Raw genomic sequence first — 22,163 nt, forward strand, 5'->3', positions numbered from 1 at the left:
GTGTACTGAGTTTCATATGAATATGTGCAAGTATGTGTGAGCTATACATCAACATTTATGACTGTGTTCCAGGGGGCGCCATAGAGCCCCTGTGCCACGCCCGGGTCCCAACCTCTGCAGGCTCCTAAAGGGCACAGATTCCAAAGTGTGCGCAAATTTTCAAGAGTTTTTGAGTATGTTAGGGACCCCAAAAGCCCCCACAACTTTGACCAAAAATATGAATAATAAACCCTAAATAGCCAACTTCCTGTTGGGCGGAGCCTATGACATGCAGTACGAAAGTTGTTTGGTTTAATGAGATCTACATGTGTACCGAGTTTCATGTGTCTACGTGCAAGTATGTATGATATATGGCCCTCCATATTCCAGGGGGCGCTGTAGAGCCCCTGTGCCACGCCCGTGTATCAGTCTCTGCCCGACCCTAATGGCCGCAGGTTCCAATCTGTGTGCCAATTTTCAAGACTTTTCGAGCATGTTAAGGACCCCAAAAGCCCCCGTAACGTTAGAAAAAAATAATAATAATAATAATAATAATAATAATAATAAAAAATAATCCTAAGGAAAACAATAGGGCTCTCGCCCTCCAGGCTTGAGCCCTAATAATAATAAAAAATAATCCTAAGGAAAACAATAGGCCTCTCGCCCTTTGGGCTTGAGCCCTAATAAGTAAATTTTATTGAGTAAAATTGTATTAAATAATATTAATGCATTTAGCAGACACTTTTATCCAAGGCAACTTACAGTGAATTCAGGCTAACAATTTTCACCATGTGTTCCCAGGGAATCAAACCCCCAATCTTACGCTTTCTAATGCAATGTTCTACCACTGAGCTACAGGAACACTTCAAGATCTGGTGAAAAATAAGTGAAAATTTCACTTACTTACTTTTTTATTTTGGAAAAGTTTTTACACTAACAAAAAACCCGAAACAGAGATTCTAGAAATTTCTAAATGTAAAATATATTTTTTTCAAAACAGTTTTATCAAATGAGGGTAAATAAGTCTCTCACTTCTGTCCCTTTAAACCAGTTTACAGCAAAGACAGCACGAAGGACTGGATGCACATGATAAATATTCTGCAATTAAGAAAACAGACAAAAGAAATAGCACTGTAAAACCCGATAAGTAAACTTAACTCAAACCGTTTGAGTAAATAGATTGCCTCGATTTAAACCATGTAAGTTTTAAAACTTTGCATTTAAGTAATTAAGTGATTAACTAAGTGCTGATTGAGAATTAGTGATGAACAGCTGCTGTTAACAAACAGAATCACTGAAGAAAAGAGAAACACAAGAACTACTACAACTGACTTCAGACACAGACTTAGATGAAATCAACTGAAATAAAATACATGAAATCTCTCAAGATCTGATTAAACAACCCCACAAACAGCATCACCAGCTCCACTTATTAATAACCAGACTGACTTTATTTCTGTCAGACGTCTACAGAAGATCTTATTGAGAATGAACTAAGGTTTAGATGTTGATTTATTGTTACATTTGAAGTAACCATGTTAGAGATCAGTGTTTGCTTTAGTTGGGCTCTTGACCCTTGATTTCTGTCTTAGTTTTTTCTCTGGCTGTTATAACCGTGTGTTTCTAAAACATATTTGTTGTAACTCAAAAGCCCAGAAGAAATGCCATCAGGTGTTAAGCACTTAGTTAATCACTTAATTACTTAATCGCAAAGTTTTAAAACTTACATGGTTTAAATCAAGGCAATCTATTTACTCAAACGGTTTGAGTAAAGTTTACTTATCGGGTTTTACAGTGCTATTTCTTTTGTCTGTTTTCTTAATTGCAGAATATTTATCATGTGCATCCAGTTCTTCGTGCTGTCTTTGCTGTAAACTGGTTTAAAGGGACAGAAGTGAGAGACTTATTTACCCTCATTTGATAAAACTGTTTTGAAAAAAAAAATATTTTACATTTAGAAATTTCTAGAATCTCTGTTTCGGGTTTTTTGTTAGTGTAAAAACTTTTCCAAAATAAAAAAGTAAGTAAGTGAAGTTTTCACTTATTTTTCACAAGATCTTGAAGTGTTCCTGTAGCTCAGTGGTAGAACATTGCATTAGCGAGTGTAAGTTTGGGGGTTCGATTCCCTGGGAACACATGATAGGTGAAAATTGTTAGCCTAAATGCACTGTAAGTTGCTTTGGATAAAAGTGTCTGCTAAATGCATTAATTAAATATTATTTAATACAATTTTACTCAATAAAATGTACTTATTATTATTTTATTTTTTTTACTTAACTTAGTTAAGTAGATTTACTTAATTTCCAAATGTGTTAAATTTACTTGAAAAATGCTTGTGCAAAAACTTGCCAAATAAAAATTAAGTAAATTTACTTATTACTTTTTTCAGTGTATCTTTCTCTTATGAATATAATAAAACTAAAGACTTTTTGGATTTATGAAGGATGCAGTACTACTCTATAGGTACTCAAGATTAACAGGATATTGAGTGAAAACGAGCATTTCACCCCCCCTTTAAACTTCATTTTCCAAAAAATGGGTATAAATGTTACCTTAAATCATTTAAAATTATCCATGTTATCCCCATGAATGAAAGTTAGAAATCTGTGTCTTTTATAAAGTGAATTTTACATAAAATGCTGTTTTTTTTTTTTTTGTAAAAAGCCTATTAAAAAAAATATTTATTTATTTATTCATAGAAATTTAGAAGATATCATAAATCCTCCAATAACTGCACAAATGTTGAGTAAAAACATTAACAGAGTAAAATTACATTTGTAAAAAAAAAAAAATATATATATATATATATATATATATATATATATATATACATATACATATATATATATCTTGTTACAAAATTAAATGTTATTGTCAAAAAACACGAGTGTGGACAGGAAACGAAGACCATCAGAGGGTTAATATACATTACTTCCTAAAATCACGTGCGCACAATAAAAAAATAACAATAGTAGTAGTAATAGTAATGTTAAATCTTACTTGTGAAAAGTAATCCCGAGCCGTACTTGCGATGGTCCGCCGATTAGAACAGGAAAATGCTGCACAGTGCTGGTATCTTAACTGCTGCTACGCAACGAAACTAGGAGTACGACCGGTTCAAGATGGCGGCCGCAAATCTCGTCGCCCAGCGGCCAATAGGGCGTCTGCTTTTATGATGTCTATGGTTCTGATGGTGATGACCCGATTCAAGACATCACTCCTTGCTTTAGTTTAATTTAAAAGATTGTATTTACAGATATATAACAGAGTCATTTTTAATCCACAGAGAATTTCCAAAATAAAATGTCACAATAATTTGTCTTGAAACATAAGGGCAGGTGCAATAACAGTGAATCTTTTTTATTTCAAATCATTCATGACGTTACTACCTTATATAAACAATGCTGTTTATATAATGCTGTTTTACACGTGTAAGCAGGGTGTATGTTTAGAAATCAAGGTCTTTAAAGACTGAACTGAGCTGCAGTTTTGTTTTGTGTTGAGTAGGCTATTTAAGTAAAACATCAAATATGTGTCTCTGTTCTTCAGGTGTGTTTGCTGATACGGTTACAGTGGAGTCAGTGTCAGTGACACATGTGTAATAATCTTTTATAAATGTGGAGAGAGAAGTGAAGATCACTGTCACATAAGAAATTCATTGATGACTGATGCTGCAATAAACACTTCCTGATCTAGTCAAGTTTGTCTCATGTGTTCAGCTCGTCTGTCTGTTCCTGTCATCAGCAGAGACTGTTCATCATCATCATCTTCATCATCATCATCATCATCACAGCAGAATTGTTCACTGTTGTGTTCAGTGGTGAATGTGGGTCATGTGACTCTCTCCTGGTACAAAGGAAACAGTTTATTGTCCAGCATCAGTGTGTCTGATCTCAGCATCAGTCTCTCTCTACCTCTGGAGGTGGAATATCAGGAGAAAAACAGCTACAGCTGTGTGATCAACAATCCCATCACAAACCAGACCACACATCTGGACATCAGCAAACTCTGTCAACCATGTTCAGGTACAGCAGAGCTGATAAGAGCATCTTTTATTCACCAAATTAGTTAGTTGATTTTACTAAAATTGATAACTCAAGATGCCAGAAAAGATGAATGAACTTGAATAAACTCACTCATGTATTTCTAAACAGGATATATTCTGCAGATAACTTTCTCCTTTTTACACTTCAGTAAAAAGTTCAGTTTTTGAGTTCATCTATAGCGACTACAGTCAGCTTATTGAAAATGACTTAATATTTAATTTCAAAAAATGAAAATGAAATAATTAATTTCATTGACAATTTCATTTACAGAAGTTCACATCCAGTGTTGTGATACAGCTGAAGCTGTGATCCGATTGGTCGTCACTGCTCTGATGGGCGTGGCTTCTGCAGCTGCTGCTGTTCTTCTGCTCAATGACGTCAGATCTGCTAGAGGATAAAAGAAAACAGAACAGATATCAAATATTCTGAAATATGTTGAAGTTTTAATGGTAAAGATGAAAATATGTGTGGTTTAATTGTTTAGTGATGTTAAAATGAAACTTTGCTTATCAATGCTTTCCTCTGAACTCCTCTGGAAAAGGTTTATTACCCAAATCTTGTGTATTAGGGCCATCTGGTGTCCCAAATGATCAATATTCTTTAATGTTTCATTTTATTCTTTTTACAATTCCTAATTAGACTGTTAATATGAATAAACTTCTTAATATGTCATGTTGTAGTTTTCATTTTGTTTTATACTTGTATGCAGCTACCATGAAATACAAATCTAGTATTTGTCAGCTGAACTGAAAACTGAATATTTACCTAACAAGCACATATACATCTACGAATCATGCACAGACATATACTGTAATTATAATTATAATCAGAATTCAGAATCAGATCTGAATGGTGGCTGAATATAAACACATTTGCAGCATTATACAGTTTATTAAAAAGTTTTTTATTATGCAATATAAGTGCAATATAAGTGCAATATCAGTTTCAGTGCAAAAGTTAGCCTTGGTTCTGGAAGAATTATTGCTATTTTTTCCATAAGGATTTCACCAAAATAGTAATACCTCAAATATCAATCACACCAGTACAAAGGTAATGCATATATATATATATATATATATGTGTGTGTGTGTGTGTGTGTGTGTGTGTGTGTGTGTGTGTGTGCATTTTTACAATAAAGTTGAAATGTTCCTTTGGCAAATAATTACAGGCATTTAAATGAAAAAAATTACAAATGAACAAGACATTATGAAAGCAAGTGTAACCCCTCTCAACCGGGTCCTCTCTGACACTCCTCGCACTCGATCCGAGCACGACTCGAACCCGGGTCTTCCGGCATGGGAGGCGGACGCACTAACAAGGAGGCTAAATGGCTACAGCCACTAGCATCTGTCGCTAGTGCGTCTCTTGAGATGGGGGAGTGAGGTTTACCTGCACAGCACTACTCGCTGGCCTCCGTTACACAAGCATCACACAGTTAATAATATATATGTTTCTAGTAACAGCTGTTTTTCCCCATGACAGGTAACACTGAGCTCTTAATCATTAATGAGAGACCTGCAAAGCTTTTCAATATTTCAGCTCAAAACACAATCTAATTTTCTATGTAATTATATTTGCTTCAAAAAAATGAACGAAACTTTATAAAACTGAACGTAACTTTTTCAGAAACTATCAAAAATATGCCATTACAAAAGAAAAAAAACACAATGAAAATGAAAAAAAAAATGAACTCAGTCGCACAAATTTAACAGGCTCTTCAAATATGCTTCTTTCTTTGTTGATGTTTTTCAAAGATTCATTTTCGTTAATCATGGATTTTGAATGCATTGCCACAGATTTCGCTTACGCTTCGCAGTTTTTCGTTTGGTGTTTTGACACAAACCTCTCGTGGGGGCGGGCTTAATAGTGATCTACTCTGATTGGATAGTGAGCTTTTGATGGACAGATGCTCTGTGACCGGGAAGTATAGACGTCACTCAGTGGCGCACATTTTTTTTTTTTTTTTTTTTTTTTTTTTTTTTTTTTTTTTTTTTTTTTTTTTTTTTTTTTTTTTATTGTTTCTTTTCTTATCACAATAAACAATGCAAATATCTCACAAAAAAAGAAAAAATAAAGAATATTACAATCCTCAAAATGTACAATATAAATCTTATTGTATCATAAACTAAGAATCACACCTCCAGCAAATCATCTGAGAAAACATTTTCTGCTTTTCACATGACAAGGGAGAACAAACTATATTGAAAAACAAAAACAATAAAAAATAAGCTAAAACAAAATAAATAAAATAAGACAAACAATATAAAAAGGACTCAGCATATCTGAAGTGTTATTAAATGTTTATGCAATTTTTTAGCATGGGCATTCACAACCTTTATGAGACAGTTTTGGAACAGCAAAAGTTCATTTTTAAGTGCAGACCATGTGGGGGAGGACTTAGCAAATCGACATTTATGTATATAATATTTTGTTGCTATAATTAGATTATTGACCAAAAATTCATCATTTTTATTTTGTAGAATTACACCCATCTGAATGTTTTGATATGAAAAGAAATCTATGTTTATAGATCTGGAGGACAACAGGTTGTGAAGAGATTTCCATAAATTCTGAACCGGTTGACATTCATAAAACAGGTGTTCTGTTGTTTCAACATTAATTTTGCAGATATGACAATTGGCTACCTCAAAATTGAATCTTTTCTTTAAAAATTCATTAGAGGGATATATATTATTTATAGTTTTAAAATGTACTTCCTTAAATTTAGGAGGAATTGGATATTTTAGGAATTTTGTTCTAATTGAAGATATTTCAGATTTGTTATAACCAAGAAAGAATAGAGTGCTTTTTGTTCTACCCGGGTACAAAATGTTAACAAAAGTTTGCTTAAGGAATTTATTATTACATTTTGTATCTACCAGGTCCACATAATCGATTTTAATTTTGTGTAGTCTTGGTGATGCAATGTTTAAAAAATTATTCTTAATTGCTTGAATAAGGACCTTTGGAATGTTCTGTATTACTTTGTTGTAATCCACAATTGAGCAGTTAATATTATATTTAGAATTAAATTCCTCCAATTCAAGAATATTACCATTTTCATCCAATATGTGAACAATTGACCATATTTGCTTTTCCCACCAGTCTTTCAGAAACATAGATTTCCTTCTACACAATATAACTCTGTTGTTCCATAATGGAACATTGTGGGGACTGAAGTTATGTTTAAACATCAGTTTCCACTGTAACAAAACCTGCTGATGAAAAGTTGAAAGTTTTATAGGCAATTTAGATATTTCAAAGTCACATGTTAATAAAAATTTAATACCTCCCACTTTATCAAAGATATATGCCGGTAAGGAGAACCATATCTCTTCACCATTCCTCAAAAAAGATTGGAGCCATTTAATTTTCAATATTCCATTCATAATTTCAAAGTCGATTGCCCAGTGGCGCACATATTAGAAAGCTCTCAGAGCACCGGCAAGATGGCGGCGTGAATAGTCAGATGTTTCGAGCTCTCAGCACCAAACTTTTCTAAGGAAAGTAATTAACGTAACTATCAGCATAATTGTGTACGTTTTGATTTGTAAGATATATTTTTCAACATGAAACATGCCCAAACCTGCACAAAAGAGAACCAGTGACTCAGGAAAAACTGATTCACACGTGCTTGCTAATAACGACCATGGCTACGAAAGTGGTTTGATTCGAGACAAGCATATGGCAGAAGATGAAGACGAATTTCCGCCATACCCTGTTACTCCGACTAAACCTCCACTTGCGAAAAAGCCAACTTTTACCAACGTGAAAACAGGGAATTCTAATACTGATGAAATAATCTTGACGCTCGCTAATCTTATCAATACACGGAGTGATGCGTTGGAATTGATGGTGCAAACCGCCTGTGCAGAGATAAAAGATATATAAAATGTTTTACATGGAGAAACGGATTGACAGGGGTGAACAGACAACCAGGCTGTGCATGAGTCGGGTGACGGATTTGGAGCGGTACGATAGGCGCTGGAACCTGCGGCTCAATGGACTGGCAGAGGCTACCAAAGAGAATGTGTGAGAAGAGGTTATCCGTGTGTGCCAAAAGCTGCTTCCACATGAAGCCGTGAAACTACCAGATGCTATAGATGTCGCTCACCGACTGGGTACCAATCGCGTTAATGAGACGAGGCCCCGTGCAACAATCATTCGCTTCACTGCCAGAAGGCTCAGAGATGCAGTTTGGAAAGCAGCTAAGAGCAGCGAGTTTCTTCGGAACCGAGGCATGCAGTTTAAGGAGGATCAGACAAAGGAGGATAGAGACAGTAGACAGAAGTTGTGGCCTCTGATCAAAAAAGCCTGCGATGAAGGAAAATCTGCTTATTTTGTCGGAGGTCGTGGATTTATTGAAGGTACTGAAGTGACAGGGTGAGAGGAGCAGACAAATGACTGTTCTTCAATATATTCTCAAGGTTCTTGATATATTCAAGAAAGTTGATCTCTATGTTTTCTTCTATAAACTCCAATAGCTAGGGTCATTAGTTTACACTCAAGTCTGGGTCGGACTGGAAGGGTTTGACCTGCCTACTGGAATGTTTCACAGTATTCTAAATACTGTTTGTTTTGTACTTTTATAATATTCTCGAGTTTTAAGAGAGTTGTTACGTTTCATCATCTACCGTTGGGAAGTTTGAGATTAAGATTATTTTCCTAATGTTTATTTAGCACTGCTAAAGGTGCTGATCTTGATACTACTTTGATTTCAGCGTTTACAGATTGATCACACAGTTCAATTGTCTAATATTCCTTAACTAGTCTGTCTCATCTTTCATTTGTTTCGTTTAATGCTAGGGGACCAAGAAATAATGTCAAAAGGAAAGCTCTTTTTCTATTTGCTAAACAGTTTAGGGCTGATTTTTGTTTTGTACAAGAAGCACACTCTACAACAGAGGATAGCAAATTTTGGACTTCACAATGGGGTAATTCCGTATGGTTTTCTCACGGGTCTGAACACTCGGCTGGAGTGATTACCTTAAAGAACAGATTTAATGGAGATGTTTTGCAAACACAATGTGATGCTGCAGGGCATTTTATTTGCCATGTAATTAAGTATGTTGATAATTTATTAATCCTGGGTAATTTATATGGGTATAATAACTATCAAGATAATAATTATCTTTTTGAATCCATAGAAAATATATTTTTTGGTTGGTTAAATATCCAAATGCCACTGTATTAGTTGGAGGAGATTTTAATATCGTATTTGATGGAACAACTGATAAATGGCCACCAGGTCGATCTAACATAAATAACAGTAATCTTAGAAATTTAATGGATAAATTCAATCTCATAGATATTTGAAGAGCCAAATTTCCACATAATAAGTCATTTACCTGGAGCAATAAAACAGGGTCCAGTCAGTCCAGAATTGACTTTTGGTTAGTGTCCGAGAACTTTAATGTAGATAATGTGGTAGTTGATATTGCTTCTACCCCATTAACAGACCATAAAGCTATAAGTATTAATATTAAATTATCTAATACAAGGTGTTTCAATAATGGGACATACTGGAAACTCAACAATACATTGTTAATGTATGATGAAGTAAAAAGAGAGGTATCTAGATTGATATGCCAATTCTGGGGTAAAGCTAACAAGGAGAATTATTTTTGTTCAAATTGGGAACTTCTGAAATTTGAGGTCACTAAATATTTAAGGAAATTTGACAGGCAATTAGCAAAATATAAAAGAGCTGAAGAAACCGCCATTATTGTTGAAATTACTAAATTAACAAATAAATGTCCAGACAGTTTATTAAATGAAGAAAAAATATGATCTGATCTGCAAATCAAACTAGATGAACTTTATAGAAGGAAAGGTGAAGGTGCGTTTGTTCGATCAAGGAGACGTTGGCTTGAGGAAGGCGAGCAAAATTCACAATACTTCTTTAATTTGGAGAGGCACCATATTAATAATAACTTAAGTAAATTAAATGTTAATGGGATTGTTACAAAAGACCATAAACTAATTTCTAATTACTGGTTTGAATTTTATAAGAAAATATATACTTCTAATTACTCTCCATCTATATCTGATGCTTTTTTAAACTCTATAGAGGTAACAACTATTGACAAAAATGAAAGAGTATTTTGTGATATGCATATCTCTGTTGAAGAAGTGATAAAGGCAATTAATAATTTGAAAAAGTAATAAATCTCCAGGCACGGATAATGGAGAATTTTATAAGCTATTTGCAGATGATTTGGCCCCTTTTTTGCTAAAAATGTTTAATGAAAGTGTTAATAATCAGTGTCTTCCTCCCACCTTAACTCAAGGGTTAATCACATTAATTCCCAAACCAAAAAAGGATCTATTTTCTCTGGATAATTGGCGTCCAATTAGTTTACTCAACAATGATTATAAACTATTTGCCCTGATCTTTGCTAAAAGACTGAAATCTGTGCTAGATTCAATTACAAAAGAATCTGGATTCATGAGAAATAGGCATATTACAAACAATATAAGATTAGTATTAGATATTTTGGATTATCCAGAATTTAACATAGATAATGGTTTTATTCTTTTTCTTGATTTTTGTAAGGCTCTTGACTCCGTAGAGCATCAGTTTATTTTTAATTCTCTTATAAAATTTGGTTTTGGAAATTTCTTTACTAATGCAATTAAAACCCTTTATAAGAATTTTAACAGTTCAATTAAATTGTTTGGTGGTACTTCTAGTAGATTTAACTTGTCTAGAGGGATTAGACAGGGCTGCCCTGTTTCTCCATATTTATTTTTGATAATTAGTCAACTCCTAGCAAATCATATTAAAACCAGCCCAATTAAAGGTATGTCTATTATTGATAGAGAACTTATTATAACGCAATTAGCTGATGATACCACCCTTTTTCTCCGAAATGAAAACCAAATCCCAGTCGCAATTAATGTAATAGAGGAGTTTTCTAAAGCATCTGGTGTATATTTAAATGTAAAGAAGTGTGAGCTTATGGCAGTTAAAGAATGTTCAGTGCCATCTTATTGTAACATTCCAGTCAAAACAGAAGTCAACAGAAATCAACAGAACAAAAGTTTATTAAATTTTAATCATGTTATTCAAAATACTCAAAGGAAATTAAATCAGTGGCTTTTAAGAGATTTATCATTAAAAGGAAGAGTTTTGATTTCCAAAGCAGAAGGTATATCCCGGCTAACTTATACAGCAATGGCTCTTCAAGTTGATGATAAAATTTCAAAGGAGATTGATAAGATGCTCTTTAATTTTGCTTGGAAAAATAGGATACATTATATAAGGAACTATTTTAATGAACTCGTATGATAATGGTGGCCTCAACTTTCTGGACTTTACTACACTAAACAATACATTTAAAGTCAGCTGGATTAGACAATTTGTTAAATATCCAACCTCTATTTGGAATATTATTCCCTTTCATCATTTATCCAATCTGGGTGGCATACATTTTTTTCTTGTTTGTAACTTTGACATCAACAAAATACCAGTGATGCTTTCTGCATTTCATCGACAAGCTTTTCTGTCATGGAATTTGATTTTCAAACACAACTTTTCACCACACCATTACATTATTTGGAATAATAAGGACATATTATATGAACAAAAGTCTATTTTCTTAGAAAATTGGTTTCAAAATAATATTGTTTTGGTAGATCAACTATTTAATTCGGAAAGCCTTCTTTTTACATACGAGGAATTTATTAAAAAAAAATGTAATATACCCATAACCCCAAAGGAATTTGCAACTGTTTTTGGTGCTTTTTCTTCTAAAATATGTATGTTGTTTAAACAGCACAAAAGAGTTAATTATGAGCAACTTCCATGCCTTTCACCAAATCACTCCCCTATAGGTAAAATATGTTTCTCTTCTAATAATTATAATAGCTCAATAAGAGCCCTTTTCCAGAAGGATGTTGTCTCGAAACCAAATGTAACTGCATATTGGAGTAAATTTGTGAGTGGTGTTGACTGGAAAAAAGTCTGGCTTCTGCCCAATTGATATCTTTTAAAAAATAAGGTGAAAGAAGTATCCTTTAAACTTCTTCACAGAATATACCATGCTAAACATTATTTAATTAAATTTAAAAAGGATATTGATGTTAGCTGTAGCTTTTGCAAGCAGAAACCAGAGACAGCTGTTCATTTATTTTGGCACTGCCCTTATGTGTCTTTTTTCTGGAAGAATATACTTGATTTTATTGTTGGATATGTTGATGGAGATTTCATTTTAGAGTGGAAAGATGTTCTTTTAGGCATTACTGTAAATTCTAAAGATAAACAGACCTGTATTTATTTTATTAATTTTTTTATTTCAATGGCTAAATTTCATATACATACATGTACATTTTCAGGTAAAAAAAACGTGTTTTATAGCATTTACAAATGAGGTGAAATACTATATTGAATCTATATTACCCTCGAAGAAACAAAAAGCTATTCGAATTTTGCAAGCATGTACACTTTTTAATGTATTCCTATAATTTTGTTTACATCTCCCCCTAGCATTCTTTTTTTGTATTGTTATTGTTACATTATGTTTTGTATGATTGTGCAATTCTGTGCAATAAAAAAAAAAAAAGCTCTCGTGGTGCACAGCTAAACAGATGTGTTTTAAGTCTAGATTTAAATGTGGCCACTGTTTCAGCACATCTTTAAGACATGTTCAGCATTTTATGCTTATAAATAACATTTTTGACAATTGTTGAGCTATGTTTCTCCTTCTTTTTTTTACTCTACATAAAAATCTCTGTCATTTGGATGAATTTGATGTACTTTACATATTTATATGCATACTACAGAATGTCACTCCGCTGCGTTTAAGCCTGAAACGAAGAAAATTAAATCTAATTTGATTTTTACTGAAGTGTTTACTGAAAACTTTTTTAATTAATTTAAACAAAGCAGAAAAATATTACTAACTGTGATGTTCACTTATCAATAGATCACAATAATGAGTGTCTATCTGTATAGTTCCAGACTCAACATCTATGATCACTGCTGCTGGATCTCTGCTGATTGTTGCTGCAGTCGTGATAGTTTGCAATTACAGGAAATGTAGACAAACAGACAAAGAAGGTACGTGTTAAATGTATTAATGGCTATTACATTTGTAAAAGTAATAAATGTTATAATAAATAATAATTAGCCCTTGTATTGTGGTGCGGTCATATTGAACCGAGAATATACCGGTGCTGGTCATATAATTAGAATATCATCAAAAAGTTGATTTATTTCATTAATTTCATTCATAAAGTGAAACTTGTATATTATATTCATTCATTACACACAGACTGATATATTTCAAATGTTTATTTCTTTTAATTTTGATGATTATAACTTACAACTAAGGAAAATCCCAAATTCAGTATCTCAGAAAATTAGAACAAAGTATAACTTAAGACCAATACAAAGAAAGGATTTTTAGAAATCTTGACCAACTGAAAAGAATGAACATGAAAAGTATGAGCATGTACAGCACTTAATTCTTAGTTGGGGCTTCTTTTGTCTGAATTACTGCAGCAATGCGCTGTGGCATGGAGTCGATCAATCTGTGGCACTGCTCAGGTGTTATGAGAGCCATTTCTGGATCTCCTGCGGCGAAAGTAAATCACAAGAGCTACAGCAGCTACAGCAACACCAACAATTCCTGCTACAGCAGCTGAAGACAGACCTGAACCTGAAACAGCTGGAGACAGACCATCATTAGTGTGAGGAAATCTGACAGTGTGTTTATGCCATATTCACTGTATATATATTCTCTGGACACCTTTACAGGGCCAGTGTGTAGATGTCAAAAACATATTTATCTATTAACATACAGAGATTATTTCATATTATTGATGGTTTAAAAACAAATAGAGCTCTCAGATCACAAAAGATCAAACCAGTTCATAACATCTAGTTCATTTAAAACATGATGAGATGAAACATCTTCCAGAAGACGTCAGATGTGCCTCTAATTAACTCCTCATAGATCCAAATCAGAACAATATAATTTTATAATAACACCGTAATATGCTTTGTGTGATTTGTAATAATTTGACAAAAAAAAAAAGTGTCACTTGTGTCAATGTTTTGGTCCTGTGGTACATCTTTGAGTTTTTCCTAATTTTTGTCAGCTTTTAAGGACACACAAATTGATATTGAAGGAATAAGTTATTATAGCAGTTCTGTTCATTTACAGCTGCAGTTTCACACTAATAATATCAGCTGTTCAAACAGTCAGAGTGATCAGTTATAATTAAGACTGTTAAACATTCAGAAAAAGAGTCTTATATGACCAAACTGTAACAAATCATTAACACACAGGAAAAGACAATAAAGAGGTCTGGAGATCACCGTTCAATTATTACAGGGAAAAATTACATTAAATGACTCACCACTGACAGTCAGAGAGAATGATTTAATGATTTTGCCAACAAAGATGCTACTTTTTGGGATGATTTTTGTGCTGTTACACTTGGAGGTTCTGTTCAAGTTTTGTCTTTTTCCCGAACTCTCACTTCTGATGATGTCTGCTTCATAACGTCCAGCGTGTTGAGTTGTGATGTTTGTGATGATCAGAGATCCAGTCTCATAGTCCACCTCCAGTCTGTCTCTGAATCTCCCGTCTTCTCCATCATATAAACAGCTCGTGCTGGCATTTCCATTGATCAGAGCGATGAGACTGTCATTAAAGTACCACCGCATCATGTCAAGTTGTTGTTTGGTAACACCAGTGTTTAGAGCGACACGATCTCCCTCCTTCACTGACTTCACTTCATCACCAAACACACCTGCAGACATGAACAGTTACCAGTGTGTGTGTGTCTGTGTGTGTGTGTGTGTGTGTGTGTGTGAAAATCTGTACTTTACACATATATTGTGGGGACCAAATGTATAAATATCTATTATACTGCAGGGTAGAGTTGTGCCGACAGATGATAGTATTGTGTATCGCTGATAGTCAGAGATATCAGCTGTGACTGATGCATTTGATGATATCAAGATGATTATTATTATCAGGCTAGTATTAATATCTAATTAATATTTCACTAATTATAATGTGAGTGTTTTTGTGCCTAAACCTGCATAAGACTGAAGTCAGTGATGTTTTTGATAATGTACATTTTTGCTTGTTTTCTGTAGCTGCTGTTTGAATTACTTTTTGAAGTAAATGTAAGCATTATAATTAGTAACTTAAAATGTTTTAATTAAACTGTTATCATGTTAAATGCAAATTCAGTCATATTAAAAATGTAATGTGATGACATGACATCCATGCATATGTTACCTGACTAAAAGATGTTTGTAGTTAGTGGATCACACTGACAGTAGGCTGCTTTTAGCTTTATGCTGAAGTTGGCTCACTCTCTGGCTATGAGACCAAATAATTCAATAAATAAACATGATAATATCATTTATGGGCGATCTCACAGGCTGACGATAAGACGGTATAACTATGGATCATATATAACACTACTGTAGGGGTATGTGATAATGACAAAAAAATGATAACTTGATATTTTCTGGAACTCTGTTGATAATAATAAGACAATATTTTGCGGAGCGTGTTATTGTGCTGGTATTTTGGGAGGTTTAGGACTGCTGTGGTCAAAGCTTTTGATATTCTTCATATTCTATGCAGTGGTTAGTTTGCAGGAGTATCAGAAATTAACTTTTACAATATGTTTATTATGTTACATTTTTTCCTTTATGGGCATTTTTACCTTTATAAGGCCATTTTTAAAAGTAAACATTAGTAGGGATGCACCAAATGTTTGGCAACGGAAATGATTCGACTCTTTCGTGTTCAGCCAAAATAAAAGAAAAGACAGAATAAACTGTACCGAAAAAATGACATGACGCTATCAAACAGCAACCAGCGTAAACCAGGTACACACTCTTAACCTTTTCAGTGGTGAGTTTAAAATATTCTAGCGGTCCCCCCCAGAGTGAGTTTTTAAGGTGACCGTTATTTTAGAACGTTAGCGTAACTGGCAAAATACATGGGGGAAAAAAACTCATAAAACCATGTTCAGTATTTGGCCCAGTGTTTTAATTTTGTTAGGTTTCGGCCTCCGCCAAGAATTTTCATTTCGTCGCATCCCTAAACATAAGCATTATGTTTCATGTTGCCTGCTTACATTCAATCCATATATTCAATTCAAATAGTAAGACACTATAGGGCTGTTACAAATCAAATGAAATTAATATCAACAAAATGTGTCTTTCCAGTGCAGAGGTGGCCCAGAATCTGCATCTGAAGTAGCATTAACATTAGGCCAGATGTGCCATTTTTCAGGGACACGTCCTGTCCAGGATTTCTATGTTGGCTAAAAAAACCTGGGGCTGGTTGCACCAGCTGGACGTACACCCGGTCATCAGACGAGGCTGGATGTAAAATGCACTTTAAGTTGTGCGTAGAATGTATACCCGTTGCATAGCCGTAGTGCTACGTCTGGGACTAAATCTTACGCCATTTTTGAATAAATAATAGTATACCTGACTTCAGGAAGATACATAGTATGGAGCATATGAAATACACTCCACACTACGGGCTTTCTGGCTACAGAATTGCACAGTAGTGTTTTGTCACTTCCCTTAAATACTCAGACCAGACAACAAAGAAATCTTCAAATCAGTTGTAAAAACAAAAGACCTTTTGGTTCTTTAGGTTCCTGTGATCACATCAGGGTCACACCTGGCTGGAGATAAATATTCTCACAGACCCCTAAAGGGGGACACACCCCCATCTCAGCAGAACACAATTCTACAAAAGTTTTCAATCTTTCTTATAATACAAGTGACTACTGTGAAATTGAGACCAATTTACCAATCGCACAAAGACCTTTAAAATGATCCCAAACATGAAAAGTTTACAATCATGAATCCTGAAGATATAATAAATGTTTCATGTGAGAATAGTAGCTTGAGTTCTTGGCATTTCTCTGTCAACTTTTAGTGACCTGGACCATGTACCCAGGGGGAAAGGATGGGTGAAGGGATCAAAGAGTAAATGGTCTTTCTTCTAGATCTTCCTATCTGATCAAATCATTGCGAGAGTTCTTGAGTGTTTGGCTTCACAAAGAGTTCAAAGCCCATTGTTTTGGTGCATCTGCATTTGCATTGCAAGAGTTCCTGAAAGTCTGGCTTCACAAAGAATTCATTTCATAAGGAAATAATTTCACTCCTTACAACAGGCTACACGATAGACAGGCTTTCAGGCATGAAAGAGTAATGAGAGGCCGCGCCAATCCTCTAGATTTATATGGAGACAGGTTTCGTTTCATCAGCGTTGAACTGTTAGAATAAATCAACGAGTTATCACCACAGCTACGGCACACAACAGACAGGAACGGAGCGCTGTCCCCAACACTGCAGGTGCTAATATCTCTTCGATTTTATGCCAGTGGATCTTTCCAAAATACATTCGCTGATATGGTAAATGTAAGCAGAAGTACAGCCTGCCGGGCGATACGACGAGTGTCTCTGGCCCTTCAAAGTCAGGCTCAAATACATGTTCGTCTACCCACTCAGGAGGAGGCCACACGCACTAAGGACAAATTTCGAAGACATTCCGGCATACCCGGTATTTTTGGCTGTATTGTACAACTATGTGCACTCACGGACGAGATTGATCATTGAGCGCTGCATAGGAGTGCTCAAGCACAGGTGTGTGGCTCATGTTTACTTTAACGGAGTGTCTATTTAGCTGCCAGCCCTTTTTTATTTTAGCTAACGTAGACTAACCATGTTCCATACAGGTGACGTTTTAGCGCCGATTGCAGAATAAATAATTACAGGTCGTACATACACTATACTGTATATCTGGGTCATCCTTATGTTTCTATCTTTCACCCCCGATCTAAACAGAGACCCATCTGCTGTTTGTTTCATAAGATTTGAGTAAGTTTGCTAGGAGCGCCTTTTTTGGAATCGGGTTTGTATTAAATTATAGTTAGAAATAATGAATGACCGTAATAAAAGAACATTTTATCATTATTTATTACATCTGTAAGACATCTGGTAAGGATCTGGGAATCATCTGCTGTGTACTCTAATAAACGTCTCAGAAGCAGTTTTACATGCATTCTAATAAATGTCTATTTGACATCTGACACGAAACATCTTAGAGACATACTGCAGATGAACAAGCACTCTTAAAAATATATCTTGCATATGTAAATGCAGACATTAAATAAACATCTCTGAGATGTATGTGTGATTAGGGTGAGTGCTTTACTGTCAGGTGCTGGTCTCACCTTCTGCAGAAATTAATGGCACTAGTGCTGGTGTTGTCAAACGTTAGTCTGGAGTCTATACAGTGGTTCTCGAATCAGAAAAGTCATAATAGTGTAAGAAGAATGTGGTCCGTGGTATATTTTCACTGCAAAAAAAAAAAAATGCTGCACATATCACTGTAAATTGAGAAAAGCCAAAAAAATCAGTCATTTTAGGCTGTAAAAAAAACAAAAAAAGAGCAGCGAAATCTAGTAGGGACTGTATTTGGGGGAGGTGGGGTATGATATTGATTAACTATATCAGATTATATAAATAATAGATTGGATATACATTAGTGTTGGGCGATATGGGTCATTTTTCAAATCGTCATATCGTCAGCCCGTGAGATCGACGATACACAATATTATTGTGCATGGGTGGAGTAAGAGAGAGATTATTTGTTCTTGTCATAGCATAACTATTTGGTGTTTTAAACCACACAGGTGTGCGAGAAAGAGCCCGTGGAATCTCCAATAATCGAAATACTTTCAAACATACTGATAAACTAATGTTAAATATAAAAATACTGTATTTAAAACAGCTAGTTCATATACAGACGGACGCAGCTGTCATATTGCGCGTCCTGTGACAAATCTGCACACGGAAGTTATCAGTGTTCTGCAAAATCATTCAACGGTGAAAATCAATAGTAGATTTAATTTAAAGTCCAGCCGTTTAACACTAATATTGGGCATAAACGAACACGTTAAATATAAAGTATTCAAAACAGGTAAGTTGATATATTTGGAGTAAAGTTAAATTGAACTGATGCATCAGCGCTCCGGAGCGCGCGCCTCACGACGAGACGAATGCACCGCCACAGAAACAAGAATGAGATGCGTTTTCTAACATAACTGTGCCATAAACTCATTTAGTGAGGGCTCATTTAAAATATTGCACATATATAGGCCGTTCAGATTACTTGTTAAAGTGCAATGAAATACCTTCTATCTGCAGACGATGTACATCTGTTTGTGGATGGAGACTTTGTAACGGCCAAAACTATGCATTTTGCATACATCACATTATAGTGCAGTGTGCCCTTTAAGAGACTTATCACTTCACTTATAATGCACACTATGTGGTGATGACGTAGAAGGACTACGCGAGAACCACTGCCGCCTTGTTAGGGCCCGAGCCAATGGGCGCAGGGCCCTATTGTTCCCCTAAGGATTATTCTTCTTATTAGGGCCCGAGCCAATGGGCGCAGGGCCCTATTGTTCCCCTAAGGATTATTCTTCTTATTATTATTTTTATTTTTTATGAACCTTCCGGGGGTTTTTGGGGGCCTTAACATACTCAAAAACTCTTGAAAATTGGCACACACATTGGAACCTGCGGCCATCAGGACGCCACAGAGGCTGGGACCCGGGCGTGGCACAGGGGCTCTACAGCGCCTCCTGGAACACAGTCAGAAACCTTGAACCATAGCTCACACACACTTGCATGTATTTATATGAAACTCAGTACACTTATAGATCTCATTGAGCTGAACAACTTTTGCACTCTATGTCATAGGCTCCGCCCAACAGGAAGTCAGCTATTCAGGGCTGTTTAAAAAAAGCATGCTCTGGAATTTGAAATACTCCTCTGAGGACTTTCAACCGTTTGCTTCGAAACTCGGTGAACATGATCTCAAGACATTGGGGATGAAAAATTGCGAGGCGATTTTTGATATCTCGAAGGGTTTGCCCGTGGCGTGGCGTTGAATTTAGGGCAAAAAATTAGAAACAGGAAATGCCTAATAACATCCACATACATTACCTGAGTTTGATCAAACTTCATCGGTTTGTTCGAAGTATGATACCGATCGTATATATGTGACTATTAAGAGTCAATGTTATAGCGCCACCAACTGGCAGCAGGAAATTGAGTCATTTTCAAAATGCTTTGAATTCAGCATCTTATTTTTACTCGATTTGCTTCAAACTTCATCAGAATAATGACAAAGCATGGCCGATGTAAACCTGTCGTGGGAATATTGATATCTTATATATTGTTGCCATGGCAACGTGTCAAACGTGAATATTCTGTTATGGTGATTTTGAGGCAGATAACAACCTCAGATTTACATGAAACTCAAAACACATATCAGTATTATTGATAGCTGGACAATGGAAAAAGCTTTTACAAGGGTGTGGAAGAGGCACTCTATAGCGCCATCTTTTGTCAAAAGTGGGGGGGTTAGTTTTAGCTACAGACACCAAACTCGTTACGTATATTGTTCTTATCAAGACGGACAACTTTCTAATTCACAGTTATCAGCTACGACCAACAGGAAGTCGGCTATTTTGATTTGAATATGGATTTTTGAAAAAAAAATTGAGCTGTGATTTAATCCATACTTCTCAGAGGAAAAGTTCACTATACTCACCAAACTTTATCTACATGTTGCAAAAACATTGAGGAACTTAAATTGCAAACGGATTTTGGTTAGCTTGAACGGTTTTGTCGTGGTGATTTTTTGAAATGACAGTCAAAAAAGGAATCATTAACTGTCTTGTATCTTTAAATTGCAGCTTCCAAACACTTGAAAGCATTTTCTCATACAGAGATCAAATCATTCTGAGGAAATATGCATAGTTTCATGACTTTACGACACTGTATGATTAAAAGAAAATTAAAAAACTGTCAGACATCTCATCTCACTCTGTCCCTCTGTTTGAGGAATGTATGTGTGCTGACTGAGTGTGTGTGTGTGTGTGTGTGTGTGAGTGTGAGTGGGGGATGGGCATGAGCTGAGTGGCAGACAGACAGGGAGAGAGAGAGGGACTTAAACATCTCTTTAATCACCAGAAAAAAAATATTATTTTAAATTGTTTTTTTTTTTTTTTTTTTTTTTTTTGCTAATTGTGCTGTTTTCATTACAGCTTAAGAAATCTCTTAGGCCGTATCCTTTTCTGACAGTTTCATTGATTTAAAAAAAATTCTAAAAATACTTATTTGTGCTGCAAATAATCATTTCGGTCCCACTTTATATTAGGTGGCCTTAACTACTATGTACTTACATAAAAAAATAAGTACAATGTACTTATTGTGTTCATATTGTATTGTAAAACACTTTTGCTGCTATTGAGGTGGGATAGGGGTAAGGTTATGGAGAGGGTTGGAGGTATGGGTAAGTTTAAGGGTGGGTTAAGGTGTAAAGTATGGGTCAACAGTGTATTTATAAATGGAATTACAGAAATTAAATACAGATGTAATTACATGTAGTTTTTTTTTTTTTTTTTTAATATAAGTACAATGTAAAAACATGTATGTACACAATAAGTACATTGTACTAAATTATTAATTAAAATGTAAGTACATAGTAGTTAAGGCCACTTAATATAAAATGGGTCCATAATTTCAAACTCATTTGATACTGACCTCTGACACCCTGTGATTGACATTAATCTGAATTGATATAATCTCATGGATGTAACAGTAAAACTGTTCAGCTCACAGATGACGACCAAGCTGTGATGCAAGCAGAACTATTTCACAAATGCTTATAGGTCAATAAATTTATAACAAAACACTTTTAATTACTTAAGGATTTGGTAACAAATTAAAATAATGTCTCATTTTTTAATATTAGTAAATGCCTACCACAAAGTCTCTTGGTAGGAAATCCGAATCCCAACAGGAAGTCGGTTATTTAGAATTTTCTCTGCAAAATTGGCGTTGTTTTTGCCATTTTCTGGGGATGTACTTTAAAAAACTCCTCCTGGAGATTTATTCAGATCACCACCAAACTTGGTCAGTTAAATCTAAAGGCCTTTACGATGTTAAATTGCGAAGATCTTGAGGTTTCGTTAAAGGGCGTGTCCATGGCGACATGACAGATTTCGATGTTTCGCCATGAAAAAGGAAGTTGCTGTAACTCAGACATACAATGTCCAATCTGC

At 34.9% G+C, this 22,163-nt stretch overlaps 1 protein-coding gene across 1 annotated transcript in view; it reads left to right on the plus strand.

The window, feature by feature from the left end:
- Positions 1 to 3,688: 3,688 nt before the first annotated feature.
- Positions 3,689 to 22,163, plus strand: part of LOC127988002 (uncharacterized protein DDB_G0271670-like) — a 327,998-nt gene continuing 309,523 nt past the window's right edge. The window contains exon 1 of the mRNA XM_052590490.1: positions 3,689 to 4,004. Coding sequence (XP_052446450.1) covers positions 3,689 to 4,004 — 316 coding nt within the window. The remainder of the gene's footprint in view (positions 4,005 to 22,163) is intronic.

The sequence above is a fragment of the Carassius gibelio genome, chromosome B22, assembly GCF_023724105.1.
Source record: "Carassius gibelio isolate Cgi1373 ecotype wild population from Czech Republic chromosome B22, carGib1.2-hapl.c, whole genome shotgun sequence".
Taxonomy (NCBI): Eukaryota; Metazoa; Chordata; class Actinopteri; order Cypriniformes; family Cyprinidae; genus Carassius; species Carassius gibelio.